Source organism: Triturus cristatus, chromosome 2_2 (genome assembly GCF_964204655.1).
Source record: "Triturus cristatus chromosome 2_2, aTriCri1.1, whole genome shotgun sequence".
In the NCBI taxonomy this organism is placed as follows: Eukaryota; Metazoa; Chordata; class Amphibia; order Caudata; family Salamandridae; genus Triturus; species Triturus cristatus.
In genome coordinates, this window is record NC_140582.1 from 816924345 (window position 1) to 816942447 (window position 18103).

General features: G+C 49.7%; 1 protein-coding gene across 1 annotated transcript in view; it reads left to right on the plus strand.

Moving 5' to 3' along the window:
• Window positions 1–18103, plus strand: part of NFXL1 (nuclear transcription factor, X-box binding like 1) — a 716350-nt gene that overhangs the window by 547949 nt on the left and 150298 nt on the right. Inside the window, exon 18 of the mRNA XM_085642145.1 lies at window positions 7–173. Within this exon, the coding sequence (XP_085498271.1) occupies window positions 7–173 (167 nt within the window). The remainder of the gene's footprint in view (window positions 1–6; window positions 174–18103) is intronic.

Sequence of the window (18103 nt, forward strand, 5' to 3'; positions counted from 1 at the left end):
TTCCAGTTCAGCAAGGAGTGTGCTGTATGTGAAGAAGGATGCGCCAGACCTCGTCCACCCGGCTGCCCCCACCCATGCAGTTTGCGATGTCATTCTGGGGAATGCCCACCATGTGTTCAGATGATGAGAGTGAAATGTCACTGCAAGATCTCAACTCTTTATGTGGAGTGCATGTGCGTAAGCAATAACTCGTTAAATCCCCTTTTTTGGCATCTGTGTTTAGGTAATATACACAACAGCATTTTCAAGTGGCTTTAACAGTTTTGTCTGATAGAGAAATCTAACTGTAGATTCTTCACCTTTTGAATAATTCCCCAGCCATCAGATTGCATCTGGGAATCTTTCCAGCAGTACCAGTGAGTGCCAGCAGGTGTCACCAAAGGCTCCGCAGCACCATCATTTTGTACCGAATGTGGCATGTGCCGCCCTATACAGGCTTCACCCATGTGCGCTGACATCAGTTCGTTTCTTTCTATGCCGACGTATCTGCGCAAGTCAACAGATCCGGAGCTAACCCTTCACACTTATATTGTAGAAGTTCTATTAAATGTGCAGGAGAATCGAAATTTGCCTAGCATAGTAACGGTAAGTTCCACACTTTATTCCATAACACAAATTACAGCAACAAGAAAAGCACTGAAGTACGTTTTTTGTATATGAACACAATCCAAAAAACATGAAGAAAAAACCATGGAGTCCATAAACTACAACTCCCAACGATCCAACGGGGGATGTGTTATCTTAGTCCTTTCACAGTGTCATTGATGTATAGAAAGGGCGTCCATCTTATGTAATCCCCCTCTTTCTTTGCGCGAGTGCGCCATTCGATTACTGGTCCTGTTTTGCACCGCCATTCGCTAAAAAGAAAACACCACGTGAGAATCTACAAGACCAATTGCAGTTTTAACATGTATTTATGAACACCTGCGAAACCAAATCCGACCATAGCAAGTCATAAGCTTATCGAAAAAAGATTACTTACTCAAGTACGGGTGGGTTCACACCAGGCAGGTGCTCCGGGTGGGATAATCCTCGCCTCCGTGTCCTTAATAGAATTGAAACTTACCGTTAATATGCTAGGCAAATTTTGATTCTATGTCAGGACTTGACGTCCCAGAGAAGCGAATATCGTGGCTCTGGGGGTAGCGACAGGCGAATACCCCTCAGAAGCCGACAGACGAATGGATGTTCCCCCAATCAGGGCTCCGTCTACCGGGCAATGAGCTGCAAAGATCGCGGATTGCGGAACGCATTGCATTACTAGATCGGTACGCTAAACCGTCCGTTGCCAATTCTGCCAGAAAGCTTAGAATGGGAACGACGCCTGCGACCACAGGATCCAAGTCCCGTCGAAGACACAAACGCATCCACTTTGTCCATGCAGACCAATAGCATTTAGAGGTACTGTCCGCCCAGGCCTTTGACAAGAGCGTTTGTGCTGATCCCGAAAGGCCTGGGAGCAACCAACGTCTCCTGAAAGCCTCCATGCCATGAGGCGGAGAGAGCCTTGGAGGATGAGGTGATGCTGCTCCCCGTCCAGATTGAGAAGAAGATGAGGGAGCGGGGGGAGTAGTATTGGAGAATCCCAAGAAAGTTCCAGAAGAACTGGAAACCAAACTTGAGTCCTCCAACACGGCGTCACCATCACCAACTCTGCCCCCAGGTGCCGAATCCGGGATGCCGACCTCACCACCACCAAGAAAGGTGGGAACTCATAACCCCTCCCCAGGCTCCAGTCCTGGAGGAAAGCATCCGTGGCCTCCGCTAGGCGGTCGGGCCTCCAACTGAAGAAACGCGGGAGCTGATGGTCGAGACGGGATGCAAACTGGTCCACCGAGAACGGACCCCAGTGGTCGTTCAATCACTTGAAGACTGGAACGTCTAGCTTCCACAGGCTGGAATCTTTCAGCTGTCTGGAATGCCAATCCGCCACTTGATTGGCCTGGCCTGGGAGGTACTCCGCCACCACTGAGACTTGTTGAGCCAAGCAATACTCCCAAAACTCCTTTGTGAGGTCCGCTAAGGCCCGGGAACGAGGATTTCCCAGGCGGTTGACGTAACGGACCGCTGAGACATTGTCCATCTGTAGCAACACTCACAAACTCGCTTGGTCTCTGGTCCAACAGCAGACGGCGAATGAACCCGCCAGGAGCTCCAAGCAGTTGATATGCAACTTCTGCTCCTCTAACGACCAGACGCCGCCTGTGGAGAATGCTCCGTAACGAGCGCCATAGCCGGACCTGCTCGCATCCGACTCCATGACCAGGTCTGGTGCTGACCCGAAGATCGCCCGACAATTCCAGGGCTCCATGTGCGTCAACCACCATGACATCTCCTCTTTTGCTTCCTCCGATAGGGGAACTGTTTGATCGTACGATAGACCTCTCCTGAGGTAGTGCGCTTTGAGTTGTTGCAAGGCGCGATAATGAAGGAGCCCCAGAAAGATTGCCTGAATGGAGGAGGAGAGAAGACCCACCACCCGAGCAATCTGGCGGAGCGAGGTATGGGTTTTGGAGATGGTCTGTCTCAAAACGTGCCGGATCTTGGCCATCTTGCAAAAAGGCAGATTTAAGGTGGAATGGACAGAGTCCATGACGAATCCGAGAAAAAACCAGACTCTAAGTCGGGGAAAGGACCGACTTCGTCCCCTTGATGACAAAACCCAGACCCTCCAAGAGGGACACAGTCTGGTGCAACTGAGTTGTCAACGTCTGGGGACACTGAGCCATGAGAAGGATGTCGTCTACGAACACAATCATCCGAACACCCTGACTTCTCAAAAACTCTACCACCGTGTGAAGCACCTTTGTGAAGCACCATGGTGCTGATGAAAGCCCGAATGGCAGGGCGGTGAATTCGTAAACTTGGCCCTTCCAAAGAAACTGGAGAAAACGTTGATGGGGCGGGTGGATAGGTACCACCAGATAGGCGTCCTTGTGGTCCAACCTGACCATCCAATCGTGCGGAAGGAGCACATCTCGGAGAAGATGGACTCCTTCCATCTTGAAATGCCGGTAGATCAACCACCCGTTGGAATCTTTGAGGTTGATCACCGGCCGCCGTCCCCCATCGGTTTTGTCCACCAAAAAAATGTTGATGAGGAAGCCGTTGGGATGCAGAGCTGATCGACAGATGGCTCCTTTCCTGAGCAGCGCGGATACCTCCTCGTTGATCAGCTGGGCATCTTCTACGGAAAAGGAAATGGGGTTTGGAAGCTCTGCCTGCTGTGGCAGATTGTAAAACTCTATATGAAACCCCCTGATGGTCTGCAGGACCCAAGCATCTGGCGTAAGCTTCGCCCACGTCTCCTGGAAGGCTGCCAGCCGACCCCCAATGCGCACTTGCTCTGCGGGCATGACACTTACCGCCTGATTGGCCACCACCGGTGTTGTTCTTAAAGCCGCCGCGGCCTCGAAAGCGTTGTCCCCTGGTGGGGTAAAAGTTGGTGTAGTTGGCTGAGGAGTTGTACTGCCCTCACCCGGAGCCTTGTCCCTTGTTGCCATTCTGCTGACCACCATGGCCGGTCGCGCGGCCCCTTCCGCGACCGGCCCCTTGGGAGAAACGAGACTGGAAGACCCTTTTGATGTTGGCCTGGCCTTGTCCAAAGACGTAAAAGCGGCCACGAATTTTACCTAATTCTTTTACGAAGGGGTCTCCGAACAGGCCCCCTTGAGCCACAGCACCTGCCTCCGAAGAGGCCAAGTCACCCAACTTTAGGTCAAGCTTGATCAGTAGAGAACGCCGGCGTTCTGTCGACAGGGCGCAGTTAGCGTTTCCCATAAAAAATATAGCCCTCTGCGCCCAATTCGACAGGACGTCGGGAGATATGGTGGAACCCGTCACTTTCGCCTCCTCTGCCATATCCAGTATTTTCGTCATAGGGCCTATGGCGTCCAGGAGGTTATCCTGACAGGAATGCCAGGATCGATCAATTCCTTTGCGGGGATCCTTCATATATTTGGCCAGGAACGTAGCCATTTTCGAATCTAGCTCCGGGGTGAGGGCTACCTTCCCCTCTAACGTGGGACGTGAACACTGCCCTGAGACACCCTCTTGCTTCCTTCTCAAGTGGCTTGCGGAGGCGTCCCGCCACAAACTTGGCCACCTTATCCCCAGGTGCCCAGGCTGCGGAACGCGGATGGATGATCTCATCCAGATCCAGCATACCTGTGTCATCCCGTGGCAACGTGGCCGAAGAACTGGCCGGGCACCAAGAACGCGAAGACCCCTCATCGTCCTCAGTATCCGTTGGAGAACCTCCACCATTAGATGGGGAATCCGGTGCTGTGGAAACTGAAGGCTCCGGCGGTGGAAGTGGCACAGGGAGAGGTGGGACATTCGTAGCCAGGAAGGTGCTCTTCAAGCGCTCGAAGGCATCCTTGTCTACCCCCTGCGCCCCCTCCGAGCCACCCTCGCCACATACCTTCTTGGGCGGTGGGAGACCCCGTCTGGTAACTGGGGTGGAGTGGGGATAAGTGTTCCGAGGTGAGCCTGCGCCAACTGTGCGCATTCAGCCACAATACGGTTGGAAAGGCGTTCCTCCATGGGGGCCACCACCTCATTAACACACTTTAAGATGGAACTGTCAACTGCCTCAAAGAAATTATCATCTAGCGGGAGATATTGTGTAGCCTCCTCCTCCTCGTAATAATTACCCTCCATCCTGACACTGAGGGGGAAAAACTCGAAGAAACTAATGAGGGGAGATGGACTCTCCACAAGCCCAGGAATGCACGGTTCCCTACAATATTAAGGCAGGCTGTGTCTGGGATATATATATGGGCAGACCTCTCAACTGGTAAGGGCTTTGGCGCGGACAGAGCCGCCGGGGGCTGCACTCACCCCGAGCGCGCAGGCCTTCAGAAACTGACCAGGCCGATCCGCCACCCGGCACGCTCAAGCAAAATCAGCAAAGTACGTGTGCAATACGTGCCCGCAGACGATTCCGCGGAGGTGAAAACCCCCGCAATATGGACCCCAGCAGGCGTAGAAATACATTTTGTGAGGCAATACCGACCCGAAGGGCGTTCGTGGTGTGGCGGCAGTGGAACAGGCTCCGGCGATGCAGCTCACGCAGCGCGGCTCCTCGATTGAAGAACCGCCCCGCGGGAGCAGCGAGACGTGAGAGCTCCCCCTGGCGGGCAACAAGCACCGCCGTAAGTGGGCCGGCCGCATAAGGAGCGAGGAACCGCTCCCACGGCCGTGAGGGGAATCTGAAACTCAAAACCAGCAATAAAACACATACGCGTTCCCCTCAGCATTTGAGAGCAATTCTCAGCATTACCCCGAATCTTAAAGGAAACTCAGGCAAACATTCACCATAAGAGAGATAGCAAAATAGACTTAACTGGCTGCGAAGCAGCGAAGAAAGAGGGGGATTACATAAGGTTGACGCCCTTTCTATGCATCACTGACACTGTGAAAGGACTAAGATAACACATCCCCCGTTGGATCGTTGGGAGTTGTAGTTTGTGGACTCCATGGTTTTTTTCTTTCTGTTTTTTGGATTGTATTCCTTCACAAAAAACGTACTTCAGTGCTTTTCTGGCTGCTGTAATTTGTGTTATGGAATAAAGCGTGGAAAGAAAAGCATAATCAGAGCCTCCGATCCTGACATAGAATCAGAGGCACAACTAGAGCCAAATTTCAGGAGGGGGGGGGGGGGTGTTGGGCTAAGAAAAATTTCGGGGTGGGGCTGATTCTTCCACCAGTAGGCACAGTGGAGATGTAGGGGCTCTTAGAAGGTGTGAAAAAACAACAAAGCCTCAGTAAAAAGCAAATGGTCTTTTAAAGACCTGTGAAGTACTGTGGTGTGTGCCCGGGAAGCTGTCTCGGCCCGGGATGCTACACACGACGGGGGGGGCTGAAGCCCTTTGACCCCATTGGGCGTTGCGCGCCTGAGGAGAATTATGTCACCTCCCAAGTCTACAGGGTTTAAACTCAGAGGGGCATGTCGCAAACAGATATCTGTGACTGACCCACATGTGGTTTGCATGTGGTGATTAGGGTCGGATCCCAATTCGGAGGCCTGCAGTGTTTGCGCCTTGCTTGATGCACCTAAAGCAGTTTGAAGTTGGGAAGCTGAGCTCTTTGTGCAAAGTACCGCTTAACTGCTAAAACTATACTGCGCCCAAAGGCTAATGTGTGAAAATCGTGTTCTAGTGAATATTTTTTGTTTGTGTGTCATCAAGTAAAGTGACTTGATTTGTTTTGATCCTATTAACATAATTGTTTTCATCACACTTCAGAATTACAAAAGTGAGTACTTTTTTTTTTAACAGAGTTTTATATAGCACTAACTTGACCCAAAGGTATTTGTGCTTTTCTGGTTGCTGATATATTTTGAAATGATTATACTATCCAAGTTTTGTTATGGGTTAGGAAAAAAAGATTTGCATTCTTCGGCTTTTCCTTTCACTCGCTGCAAGATTGTCCCATAGTTTACAATACAAAATCCTCTCAGTCAGTGAAAGAAAAGTAAATACAAATCTCCATGTTAAAAAAAAACCCAGCAATTTGTCAAAGGACAGTTTAACATTTGTCCTCTGTTGGAAGATAAAAACACAGTTTAAATGCATCTTTATTGCTCATTCAGCTTCTGAACTCCAGCATCTTTATGTTGGGGGTGTTGCAGCAACCCCCATATCTCTACTCCCAGCGCCAAGCCCTAAACATGATCCACCAAACCAATTGTTTTATTTTATATATTTGTAGAGTTTTATATAGCGCTAGCTAGACCCGGAAGTATCAGAGCACTTTACATAGATGTGGAGTAAATATACAGTTACACTAGTTGCATCGGTTACAAGAGAACAAAGAAAAAACACAAGAACAAGTCAAAAAGGAGCAGGTGGGGGAGAGGAATTGAGCCTGTAGTTGGACATTGGACCAAGTCAGGCATACCGGCAATGAAGACGGTTAAACATCAGGAGTGCCTCCAAAGTCAATGTCTACAAACCCACCGGACCGCTCGGGGACAAGGAATCCACAGCACCCGAGGCCGGTCTCGCTCACCGCGCTGGAGCACCCTGGCTGTGGAGAGGGCCAGAAGCGGGGTGCGAAGTGGTTGTCTTGAATGGAACATCATTATCGATAGGGAATAGGCATCCCGATCGGGGGTGGAGAAACGTCGAGAGGTGAAAGTCAGGCTGGCAAAACCATGTCAAAGACCAGCCTCATGCGGAGATCTCAGAATACGATTAACGCCGCCAAGATGGAGGGCTTGGGTCTCAGTCACATCAACCTCCCGCACAAAAAGGAGGAATTTCAGATTTACCAAACACCAATCGGGGAGAACGTCAATCTCAGGATGCTGGACTCGATGGGGGGCAGCCACGGGGAACAAAAGGGCAGAAGACAGGAACTCACCGCTCTCTCCTGGGTTGTCAAGGAATCACTCGAGGACGCAATGGCAGCAGCTTCGCGACGAGTACTTGGTGCGATGTCAGCGCAGTTGACTTCAGACGATGACAGCCAATCCATAGTGCTGTCTGACATCAAGACAGCTCTGCTCCAATCTCAGCTCTGGAGTGCATCAAAGCTTGCAGAGCCACAACGCATTCCTTGGGGATTTCTGCTCCCCAATGCCAGCCACATCAGACGTTTTGCCCCTTCAGAGGCTTTGGTAGGAGCTGTCTTATACCACCAGCAACTCCCACAGGAATAACAATCCCTTTCATGGCCGCAGTACCCATCGGAGATGGCAACAGGAACAGTTGGCAGCCCAATCTTCCATATTTCCGCTGCCACTCTTAAAAGCCTGCTTAACATGCTCTTCTCTGCACACAGCCACCCTGCCTGAGGTAGGATCTGACAAATTCTGCCAGGGTGGTAGGTGATCACTTCGGACAGGTGGGTCCTGTAACTTGACACTGTTACGCTTTACCTTTTCTTTTATCCCCACTGCTCTTACAGCTGACAGAGGACCATCTGTCCCTATTGCAGTAGGAGTTGCAGGCTCTTTTGGCAAAAGGAGCCATAGAAAAGGTCTCTGCACCAGAAGTTGGTTGTGGTTGTTATTTCGGCTAGCTTCTGGTGCTGAAAAGTACGTGCCTTCCTTTGGCCTTACCAACGCCTCTCAGGTGTTCACAAAAGTGAGGTGGTGGTTACAACACATCTTCCGATGTCGGAGGTCCCAGTCTTCCCCTACCTCAACGACTGGCTGCTGAAAGCAGGTTTGCCCCATGTAGTAGTCTCCCACCTCCAGACTACGGCAAGCCTTCTAATATTGTTGTGGTTCACTATCAAATTGCCAAAGTCACACCCAACTCCTTCACAGATGCTCCCCTTCATAGATGCTCCCCTTCATCAGAGCCATTCTGGATATGGTGCAGTTTCACACCTATCCCCCAGAGAAGAGTTCTCAGGATATTCAGGCTATGATCTCAATGTTTCAACATCTGTCCTTCATCTCAGTAAGGATGACTCTGAGGCTGCTGGATCTGATGGCCTTCTACATGCTGCTGGTCAAGCACACCAGATGGCATATGTGGGCTTTGCAGTGGGATAGGATTTCTGAGTAGACTGCAAAAGATATGCAGTGGTGGCTGAGGGGCCACGATTGGATCAGCGGCAGACTCCTCTACTTACCCTACCCAGAGCTCACAGTGGTGACTGATGCATCGCTTTTCATTTGGGGAGACCATCTGGGAGAGGTGAAGATCAGAAGCATCCGGTCACACACTGAGGCTCCATACCAACCTTCTGGAGCTGACAGTCACCTGATTGCCACTAAAAGCTTTCCTGCCCCCCAGGGGATGCGCTGTGGACCCGATGATATGAGACTTTGAATCTCTGGATGTTGCTAGACCGCCAAGGAATCTTTCTGCTGACACATTCCCTGGCGGGTTCCTTGAATGTCAGTATAGGCGAATTAAGCCATAGTCGCCTAACAAATCATGAATCTCAGTTGCATCAGGAGGTGGTGCAGGGTCTTTTCTGCGAATAGTGAGAACACTGGCTTACTCTGTTTTCCACCGACGAGAACACGTCAGCACAATTGCATTTTGGAATTTCCATGGTGATTCTCGCTCGGAGATGCATTCCTAATAGAGTGGAACTCAGGACTTTTGCAAGCCTTTCCGGCACTACCTCTCCTACGCTGACATTTAAATAAGATCAGGACCTACCGAGCGGAATTCATTCTAGTGGCTCCAAAGTGGGCACAGAGAGTATGGTAACCTGGACTCCTGGGCATAATCATCTGCCCTCTGAACAGCCTGCCCCTTCGGGAGGATCTCCTGTCACAGCAGCCGGTCAAGGTCTTGCACCCGGTCTGTGCAACCTCCACCTCCATGCCTAGGGATTGAGAGGTGACAGAGTACTTTCAACCATCCTCCAGAAGTGGTTGATGTTAATGTGGCAACCAGGCATCCCTCAACTAAATCTGTAAATGTCTACTTTTGGAATAAGTTTGTCTGCTGTGCTTCTAAGCAGATTGACCTACTCCATGTCAAGCTGTCTGAAGTTTTGTTTTTTGGTGTTGTCTGTATCCCAGCAAGGCCTTAGTTTAGGCTCTTGTAAAGGGTACTTGACGGCTTGATCGACCTTTTTTTAATTGCCAGACCAGCCTTTATTAAATCTTATGTTATGAAGTTCCTCAAAGGGTTACAACATATGTTTCCCCCTTCTCCTTTTGTTATGCCTGAATGGCACTTAAGTTTGGTCGTCACATTCCTCATGTGTATGACTTTTGAGCCCAGTTGTCCTCTCTGACTCCTTACCAAGGCAGTCTTTTTTTTATTTATTTTAGCTATAACATCAGTGTGGCTGGTCAATGAATTACAAGCCCTTTCTGTTAGCCCGCCTTATAACATGTTCTACTTGGAGAAGCTGGTCCTCCAGACATGTGATTCCTTCCTTCTGAAGGTTGTGACTCTATTTCATGTTGGTCAGACCATCATCTTTGCAGCGTTCTTTGCTCTGCCTCACCCCTCTAAGGAAAAGGAAAGGCTTCACTGGCTGGTCTTGAAAGGAGCCCTCAGCTTTTATATCGTTTGTACCAGAGACCAATGGATGGCAATGAGCTTTTTATCTGGTTCACAGTGGCAAAAAAAGGAAAAGGTGCAGAAAAGAACCGTCTTGTGCTCGACTGTGTTCTGCATTAAGATCTGCTTCGCAGTGGCCAAAAAGCAGCCTCATGAGGGCTTGCATACTCATTTGACCAGATCCAAAGCTGCCACCACTGCATTATGGTGCCTGTTCGAGGCATTTGTCATTCCTCTACGTGGGGATCACTCCTTGTGTTCACAAGGTACTATTTTCTGGACAGCCAGGTTCACGAGAAGCTGCTCCATTTTGTGTGCTTGGTCCTACATGACTTTCTGGTCCAAGCCAGTTTATGGACCAGCCACCTAAGAGGTATTGCTGAATTATCTTTTTCAGAAGATGAAGAATCTATGGTAGACGTCTCTGATATCATAATGATATGATACTTACTTTCAGTAGTGCTCTTTTGGGTAGGGACCCCATCTAACCGCAGATCCCTCACTGACCCTCCCATCTCTCCATTCCATAAACTATTTGCTTTACATAAAAAGATCCCACTCTAGGAATCTGTACATTGGTCACAACCAATCTGTTTGGCTCTCCATCAGTGGGCGTGGATGTGTCAAGAAAGTAACTGGTGTCAGCATGCATGAGAAAGCGGAGCTGACAGCCCCAACTGTTGGCATGCAGGGGTACTGCCGAAATAATTTCCAGATCCAGTCTGACACCTTGGGCAGTATTTAAAAGGTGAGATAGCTGATGTTAGATAGAGTATCTACCTGAAAACGGGTTACCGAAGGTAAGTAACTTATTCTTCCTGATCTGAGCAATAATATTTGCACTTAGTAGTCTAAATTGTTTCAAAAGCAGTTCTGAAATGTTACTGTTTTTATGTAATGTTATGTACTGCTGAATTGATGTTACGGTCTTGCCACTTTCCCACTGAAGCATTTCCAAGAATTAATGTGACTATACTATTTTCTTGGGCATATATTGGCTGTACCACATTTGCAAAACACTAACACAAAGGAAGAATATAGATTTTTACAGTTTGACAATGATGTAAATTAATGGTAAATATAAGGTTCTGATATAGCATCCCTGTATCCACCAGGACCACCACAGTGCTGCTGTAATGTAGGAAAGACTCCTCTCTATCAGACAGTACATCACAAATCATTAACCCCTTCTGTGCTCATGACGGAATGGTTCCATTATGAGCACAAGTGCTCGTGTGCTCATGACTGAACCATTCTGTCATGAGCACACTGGCACAAAATCCCTCTGCTGTAAACAGCAGAGGGATTTCCTTTTTTTCTTTTTTGCCTTGGGAGGTGGGTAAGAGCTTCCTCAACCTCCTGAGGCATATTTTTTGTTTTCGTTGTAATGACGATCACGCGCATGGCGCGCTGACGTCATTACACCGAAAACTAAACTGTTTCGGTGCTTGTTGCGCTATCTCAGCCTGCCAAGCACCGAAACACATGGGAGGGGTATCGTTTTAAGGGTACCCTTCCCTAGTGGATCCCTACTTGGGAAGCGCCCCAGGAGGGCGTTCCCCAAGCAGGGATCCACCCACTAGGTGCCAGGGAGAGGGGAGCGGCGCCTTGGACAAGGGGGTTGCTCCCCCATTAAATTATGTCATCAGCAGTCTTTCTGCCCCCCCCACCAGACACCAGAGATTATTATCTTATAGGCCAGGGTTGGGGGCTACCCAGATGGGCATTCCAATGCCTCCACCCTTTCCCCCCAAATAGGCAAAGGTCTTTCTGCCCCCTCAGGAGGCAGATGGGGGAAATAGCCCCTGATCAGCTCCCGGGGGATGGGGGGGGGCTGAAAGCCCACTTGACATCAATGATTTCTTTTCTCCATAAAAATGCCCCCCCCCCAAAATGCCAATGTCTTTCTGCCCACCCCTCCCCCAGGAGGCAGATGGGGGCTGTAGCCCCTGATCTGCCTCCCGAGGGGTGGGGAGGGGCAGAGAGCCCACTAGGCACCAGGAATTATTCTTATTTCTTATATGTAGGGGTGAGGGCTGCCCAGAATGGGCATAAAAATGCCCCCCCCCCCAAAAAAATTGCTTGCCACAGTCTTTCTGCCCCCCCTGGGAGGCAGATGGTGGCAATTGGCCCTTATATGCCCCCCTGTGGTGAGGGCAGAAAGCCCACTACGCACCAGGGATTATTATTTTTCAAAGTTCATGGACGGGGCTGCCCAAATTGGGGAACAGGGTTAAGACTTATTTGCATATGGCTGGGACTGAACTGGAAAAGCATGGGGAGCAAATAAACGATGGATTTAGGCCCAGGTCTCTGTACTGGGGTCAATGTTTGACATTGTGCAGCATTCTGTCCATCAATGTTATTTTGCATTTGTCACCCCGAGTGGGACGGGTATGCCCAGATGTGGGTCCTATGCTCTCCATGCCACTGGAGTCAAGCTGATGAGGGGTGATGCCCCGAAACCGGTCCCAGGATGCCTGTTTCCAGTCCAGGAAGGACCCGGCCTGGCAGTTAGCTGTGGACTGTCCAATGGGGAACAGAGTCGAGACTGATTTGCATATGGCTGGGTCTGAACTGGAAAAGCATGGGGAGCAAAACAACGATGGATTTAGGCCCAAATCTCTGTACTGGGGTGAAACTTTGACATTGTGCAGCATTCTGTCCATCAATTGTTCTTTTTACTTTTAGAAAATTGGCATTTTCCTGCCCTAACCATTTGTTTCCTGGTGCCTGTATCCTGGGTCACATGACTAGCTGTAGCTGACAGATGTCTATGTGTATTGCTCCAAAGATAATTAGACAAAGGGGGCATAGGCATTGGCAGGTTGATTCATCTCTGACTTGATAGGGGGGAGGAGCTGTCACCTACCACACTTGCACCTCACAAAGCCTCTGCCTGAGTACACTCACAAAGGGTCTGACTCTAGTCTTGTGTGCGGTCTGACGAGCTGGGGCCAGGGCAGGTAGGCAGGAAATCCCAAACACCTCTGGGGGTGAACCTTCTACTTCAAAGCTGGCACCAATTATTAATATTTGACCCTCAGACCCAACTCGTTCAGTACACCTGTGGATACTTCAGAAGAAGGACTACTGTGCTGCTGTCAGAAGGGCTGCTACTCTGTTACAAGGCTTCCTGCTGCCCTGCTTGTTGAGAAGGAAGACTGGACCTGCACCCTTCATCCCAGGCTAAAGTGACTCCAAGGGTCAGCTGACTAACCTCCTGTTCTGAGCTACAGGGTTATAACATGCTCCAGAGGCCTCCCTTTATCTGCCTGAGCCCTGCTGGTCTTTGCTAGAGTGAGTTCCTGATCCTGAAGATGTGCCCCTCAGGTCCTGAACCTTTAGTGTGGCATCAGTTCAACTCTCTCGCTAAGAAAAGGCGAACTCCCAAAGTTTTGGGCTCTTTGCCACAGCAACCGCCAGAGATGTCCGGCAACGCAAGATCTGCACTTTGCTCTACAGCATCAACAGCCGTCAGATCCCCAGCAACAACCATCTGAAATGCCTGACAGGATCTTTGCGCTTCATCGATGACCATCTGCAATGCTCTCCATGCTCCTCGAGACCCCCTCCGCTGCAAACGGAACCTTTCATGCTGGACTTTTGAGGGTACTCCTTTAGCGAGACTAACATTGCCCCTATATCCTCCATTGCAATCGCCCTGAACTTCTGACTTTTAGAATCAAATCTCTTTTTGATTGGCAGAGCAATCGGAAAAGCAATTACACAGCATGCCGCCTACAACACAAGTGGGCCGGCCACGAAGTCTGATAGTGTGTATCGAGCATAAGTAGCATTATGATGAACCGTGTATTTGGGCAAATCTTTACACAGCATGTCGCCTACAACCCATCAATGGCCGGCCGCGTCTCAGGAGGGGGTGCTTAGTACTGAATGGGTAACAATGTACATTCTTATAAATGACTAGAGCCAAGCTCTGTCATCGATTAGCCCCGGTGAAATGCCGTTGTAGAAGCATAATAGCTAAGGTAGCCAAATAAAAGGTTTGAAACCCAAGAAACTGAAAAGACCTACCCCGAAATAAAGGGAGAAAACCTCTAACCCCCTCCTCCCCCACCCCAACTCCTTGCGATCGAGCGAATTGTTAAAATGATTGCATTCCAGGGAGCTATTGTATGTCTGAAGCTAGCCTAACTTCTATCAGGGGTCCCTTCTTCTTGTGGGTATCTGAAAGTAACCTCAGAATGCGCAAATATTTAGGACATGTCAGCTCCCGAAACTCTAAGGAAAGAATAGCGATCAAAGGGCCCAGATTTTAGTGTATGCCAAATTGTACGCACATATCGCCATCGACAGTCGTTCCATGCCCAACAGCGCCCTTAGCTGATGAAGCCACTGCCGATGGTCTGGAATTTTGTCAGTGCCCCAACTGGCCAACAATACTCTGTGCGGCATTAATTGCCAGGGCCATCTGCCTTCCCTTAACGGAGTTGAGTGGCAACGTTAAGGCATTAGGGAGTCCCAAAAGAGTGTATGCGGGGTTTCTGGGGATTGTGGTGGTAAAAAGCTCGATCAATGTCGTCTAGGATCCGATCCGAATCTAGTCGGTTTCAGGCAGTGCCATAGCAGGTGGAGTAGCGAGCCTGGGTTGCCACAGCCTGCCAGCATTGGCCATCACTTTGAGCATTCCATTTCTGTTTCCGGAAGGGGGTATAGTACCAGTAAGAAGTGATCTTGTAGGCTGTTTCCGTATGTCCTGTTGTGTGTGCCGTATGATGTGTTCTATAAAAAATATCTTCCCACTCTTTATCTGATAGTGATTGGCCCAGTTCTACCTTCCAGCGCTTGTGCCCCGGCATTCTGCATTTTCTTGTCACCTTCGTCAGGTGGAGATAGATCTCAGAGATGATCTTCTTTTCATCTTTCTTAAGAAATAACCACTTCTTGAATGAAGTTAACGGTCTACCTGCCTTAGGCCGTGTGTCTGAGCTAAGTACCCAGTGTGTCATTTGCCTGTGCGTGAAGCGATCTGTTTCCAGCAGGTCATAGTCCAATTTGAGTTGATCGAACAGTATAGGGCCATTGTGGTCAAAGAGACATCCCAGACGCTTACACCCGCCTGCGACCTATCGCGTGGCAGCTCTCAGATTCATGCCTGGAAGGAAATCCGGATTTGAAAATAAGGGTGTCATGGGCGAGGGGAACGAGGTGAGTCCCACCGCAGTCGCCACTTTGTTCCAAATCTGTAATGTTGGGGGCGTTACAGAGGAGGCAGCCACAACTCCCTCCAAATGTGCGATCCAGCCTCTGTCTGGTCCATGAAGACCCAATGTTTCTCTGTAAGTGGGCGATTACACTCTAAAGTAGTGCAACCGCGCCCCCCCCCCCCCCCATAAAACACTCGATTTCCCTCTGAAGAGTGTTAAGCATGCCATGGGATGGGGCTAGAGGAAGAGTAGGAAAATGTACAGGGCTCGAGGGAGAACATTCATTTTTACCGCAGCAATTTTACCAGTCCACGAGAGCGGAAGTCGTTGCCACTGTATCAGATCTTTATGAATTTCGGTGAGAAGCGTTGAGTAGTTGGCCTCTGTGGTTTTAAGGAGACTTTTGCTCAGAACGAGGCCTGAATAAGGGAGATCCTCGGTTACCCAGTGGAAGTCGAACTGCGAATGCAGGGCACGTTCTGTTTGTGATTTAGTGTTGAAATTTAGAATTATTTACCCGAAAGCCCGAGGACGCTCCAAATTTCTGGAGTTCAGCTTCAATCATCGGGAGAGAGGTTAAAGGCTGGGTAAGTGAAAAGATGACATCGTCAGCATAGAGGTTAATAAAGTGTCGATCAGCTCCTCCAGCTTGAGGGTTGTCTCTTAACCTCTGCGCCAATGGCTCCATATAAAGAGCGAAGAGAAGTGGCGAGAGAGGACAGCCCTGTCACATGCCCCGGGCAATAGAGAAGCCGCTAGATCTTACGCCATTCATTCAAATTTCTGCCCTAGGGGAGCTGAAGACGCTCCCCTAATCCAATCCTTAAACGTGTGCCCATGCCGAAGTGCTTGGGAGTTGTGAATAGATGGGGCCAGTGCACCCTATCAAATGCTTTTTCCTCGTCCACCGCCAGTAACAAGGCTTCCTCCCGAGATCGACCTACTTTATCTATCAGGTGGCAGATACGTTTAGTATTGTCCCCACACTGACGACTGGGAATAAACCCTGCCTGGTCCAGATCTATGAGGCTGGGCATCAGGGGATTGAGCCGATGGGCTAGGATCCCTGCAGACAGTTTCGCGTTAGTGTTCAGAATCGAAATTGGGCGGTATGAGCTACTCTGCTTAGGATCTTTCCCGGGAAAAGAGTGAGAGTGCCCGTGTCGGCAAAGGAGTTAAACAGATGAGTGAGTATGGGGGTGAGTTCCGTGGAGAAACTTGTATAGAATGCCGCACCGAACCCGCCTGGACCTGGGGACTTCAGAGGTTTCAAACGATCAATCCCCGAAATCACCTCTTCAATGTGTATGGGCCGGTCCAGTGCTTCAGTTTCCACTGGGTGAAGGGGGATGATCGCAGCTTCCTCCAAATATGCCTGTGGGTCTGGTGGGCTCGGAGAGTCGCAGGTGTACAATTCAGCATAGTAGGCCTGGAATGTGTCCGCTATGCTATTCACTTCGGCCACCTCCGCTCCAGTGGCTGTCCGGACAAATGTAACCGCCTGTGCAAGTTGCTTACTGCATAGGCGATGTGGGAGCATACAGCCTCCTTTGTTACTCCCTACGTAGTATTTATGTTTTAGGCGTAACATTGCGTATTCAGCTCTATCCAGATCGAGGTGCTTAAGTTGTAGCCGCTCGTTCTTGAGTTGCCTCCAGATCCGGGGAGCCCCTGTGCGTTTATGTATAGATTCCATTTCAAGCACCGATGTTTCTAGCTCCTTCCACTTTGCTTTCTTCATTTTGTTTTCATGCCTTGCTTTTGCAATAAGAGTCCCACTGGCCACCAGTTTCAGTGCCTCCCAGGTCGAAGACAGTGCAGTGGAACCAGTATCATTAAGAGCTAAATAGTCTTGAATAGTGCTTTTAAGTGCTGTGACCGTTTCTGGGGACTGTAGCATTGACTCCCGATGTCACCAGGAAGGTGCCTGTGTGGGGGCTGGAGATGTGAGAAGGGTTAGCGTTATATGTGCGTGGTCCAAAAGCGAGCAGGCCTCAATGGTCGACGTGAGCACTCGTTCCCATGCAGACACCGAAACCAAAAAGTGATCTAGCCAAGCATATGTTTTATGGGCTGCAGAGTAAAATGTGTAGTCTCGCTTGCCAGTGTGCTGGGAGCGTCACACAATGTGCATCCCGCATTCCTCCAGCCAGTCCCATCCCCCTGCAGACAGAGCCCCTGTGTTACCAGATCTAAATCCTGAACGGTCTTGCGTAGCATCCATCACTATGTTTAGGTCCCCACCCACCACTGCAGCATCTGAGGTATGGAGCACCCTGGCTAGGCAATCTGTTAGAAAGAACTCCTGCTGTTCATTAGGATAAATCGAGGCTACAGTAAAATGAAATGTGCCCATCTGCACCCGGAGGGCCAGCATGCGACCCTTCATTTCTGCAATTGGACCCAAAATCAAACCAGAGAAGCCCCCGGAGAGAAGAATGGCCACCCCCCCCCCCCCCCCCTCCTTCCCTTTCCCCGAGGACCAGAATTGCTGGTGGAAACGCTTGGTGTGCATTCTGTGTGTGTCTTTGGGGAGTAAGAGTGTCTCCTGCTGCAGACATATATCTCCCCGTGCGTGCTCCAGCAGAGAGAGCACTGCTGATCTCTTGATAAGGTTGTTGAGGCCTTGGACATTGAGGCTAATTATCTTGGTCTCCAGGATCAAAGGAAACAAAGCAAATCCTAAATATTCGTGCAAGTGCCACCCTGGTCACCTGTGTAGCGCTAATGGTATATGGCAGGAAGAAGATTCTATCATCGATTCCTAGATGTTGGAGACTTAATGAAGTTGGCTCGTCGGAAGAGGTACCCCAACAAAACATCATAAACCCCAACAAAATAAAAGAACAAGTAAAAACGTTAACATATGTGAGATAGGTATAGTCCATCACAAAAGGAAGGTTAGTACAAAGGGACACAGCCAAGGTGGTGAAAGTCATCTAATAG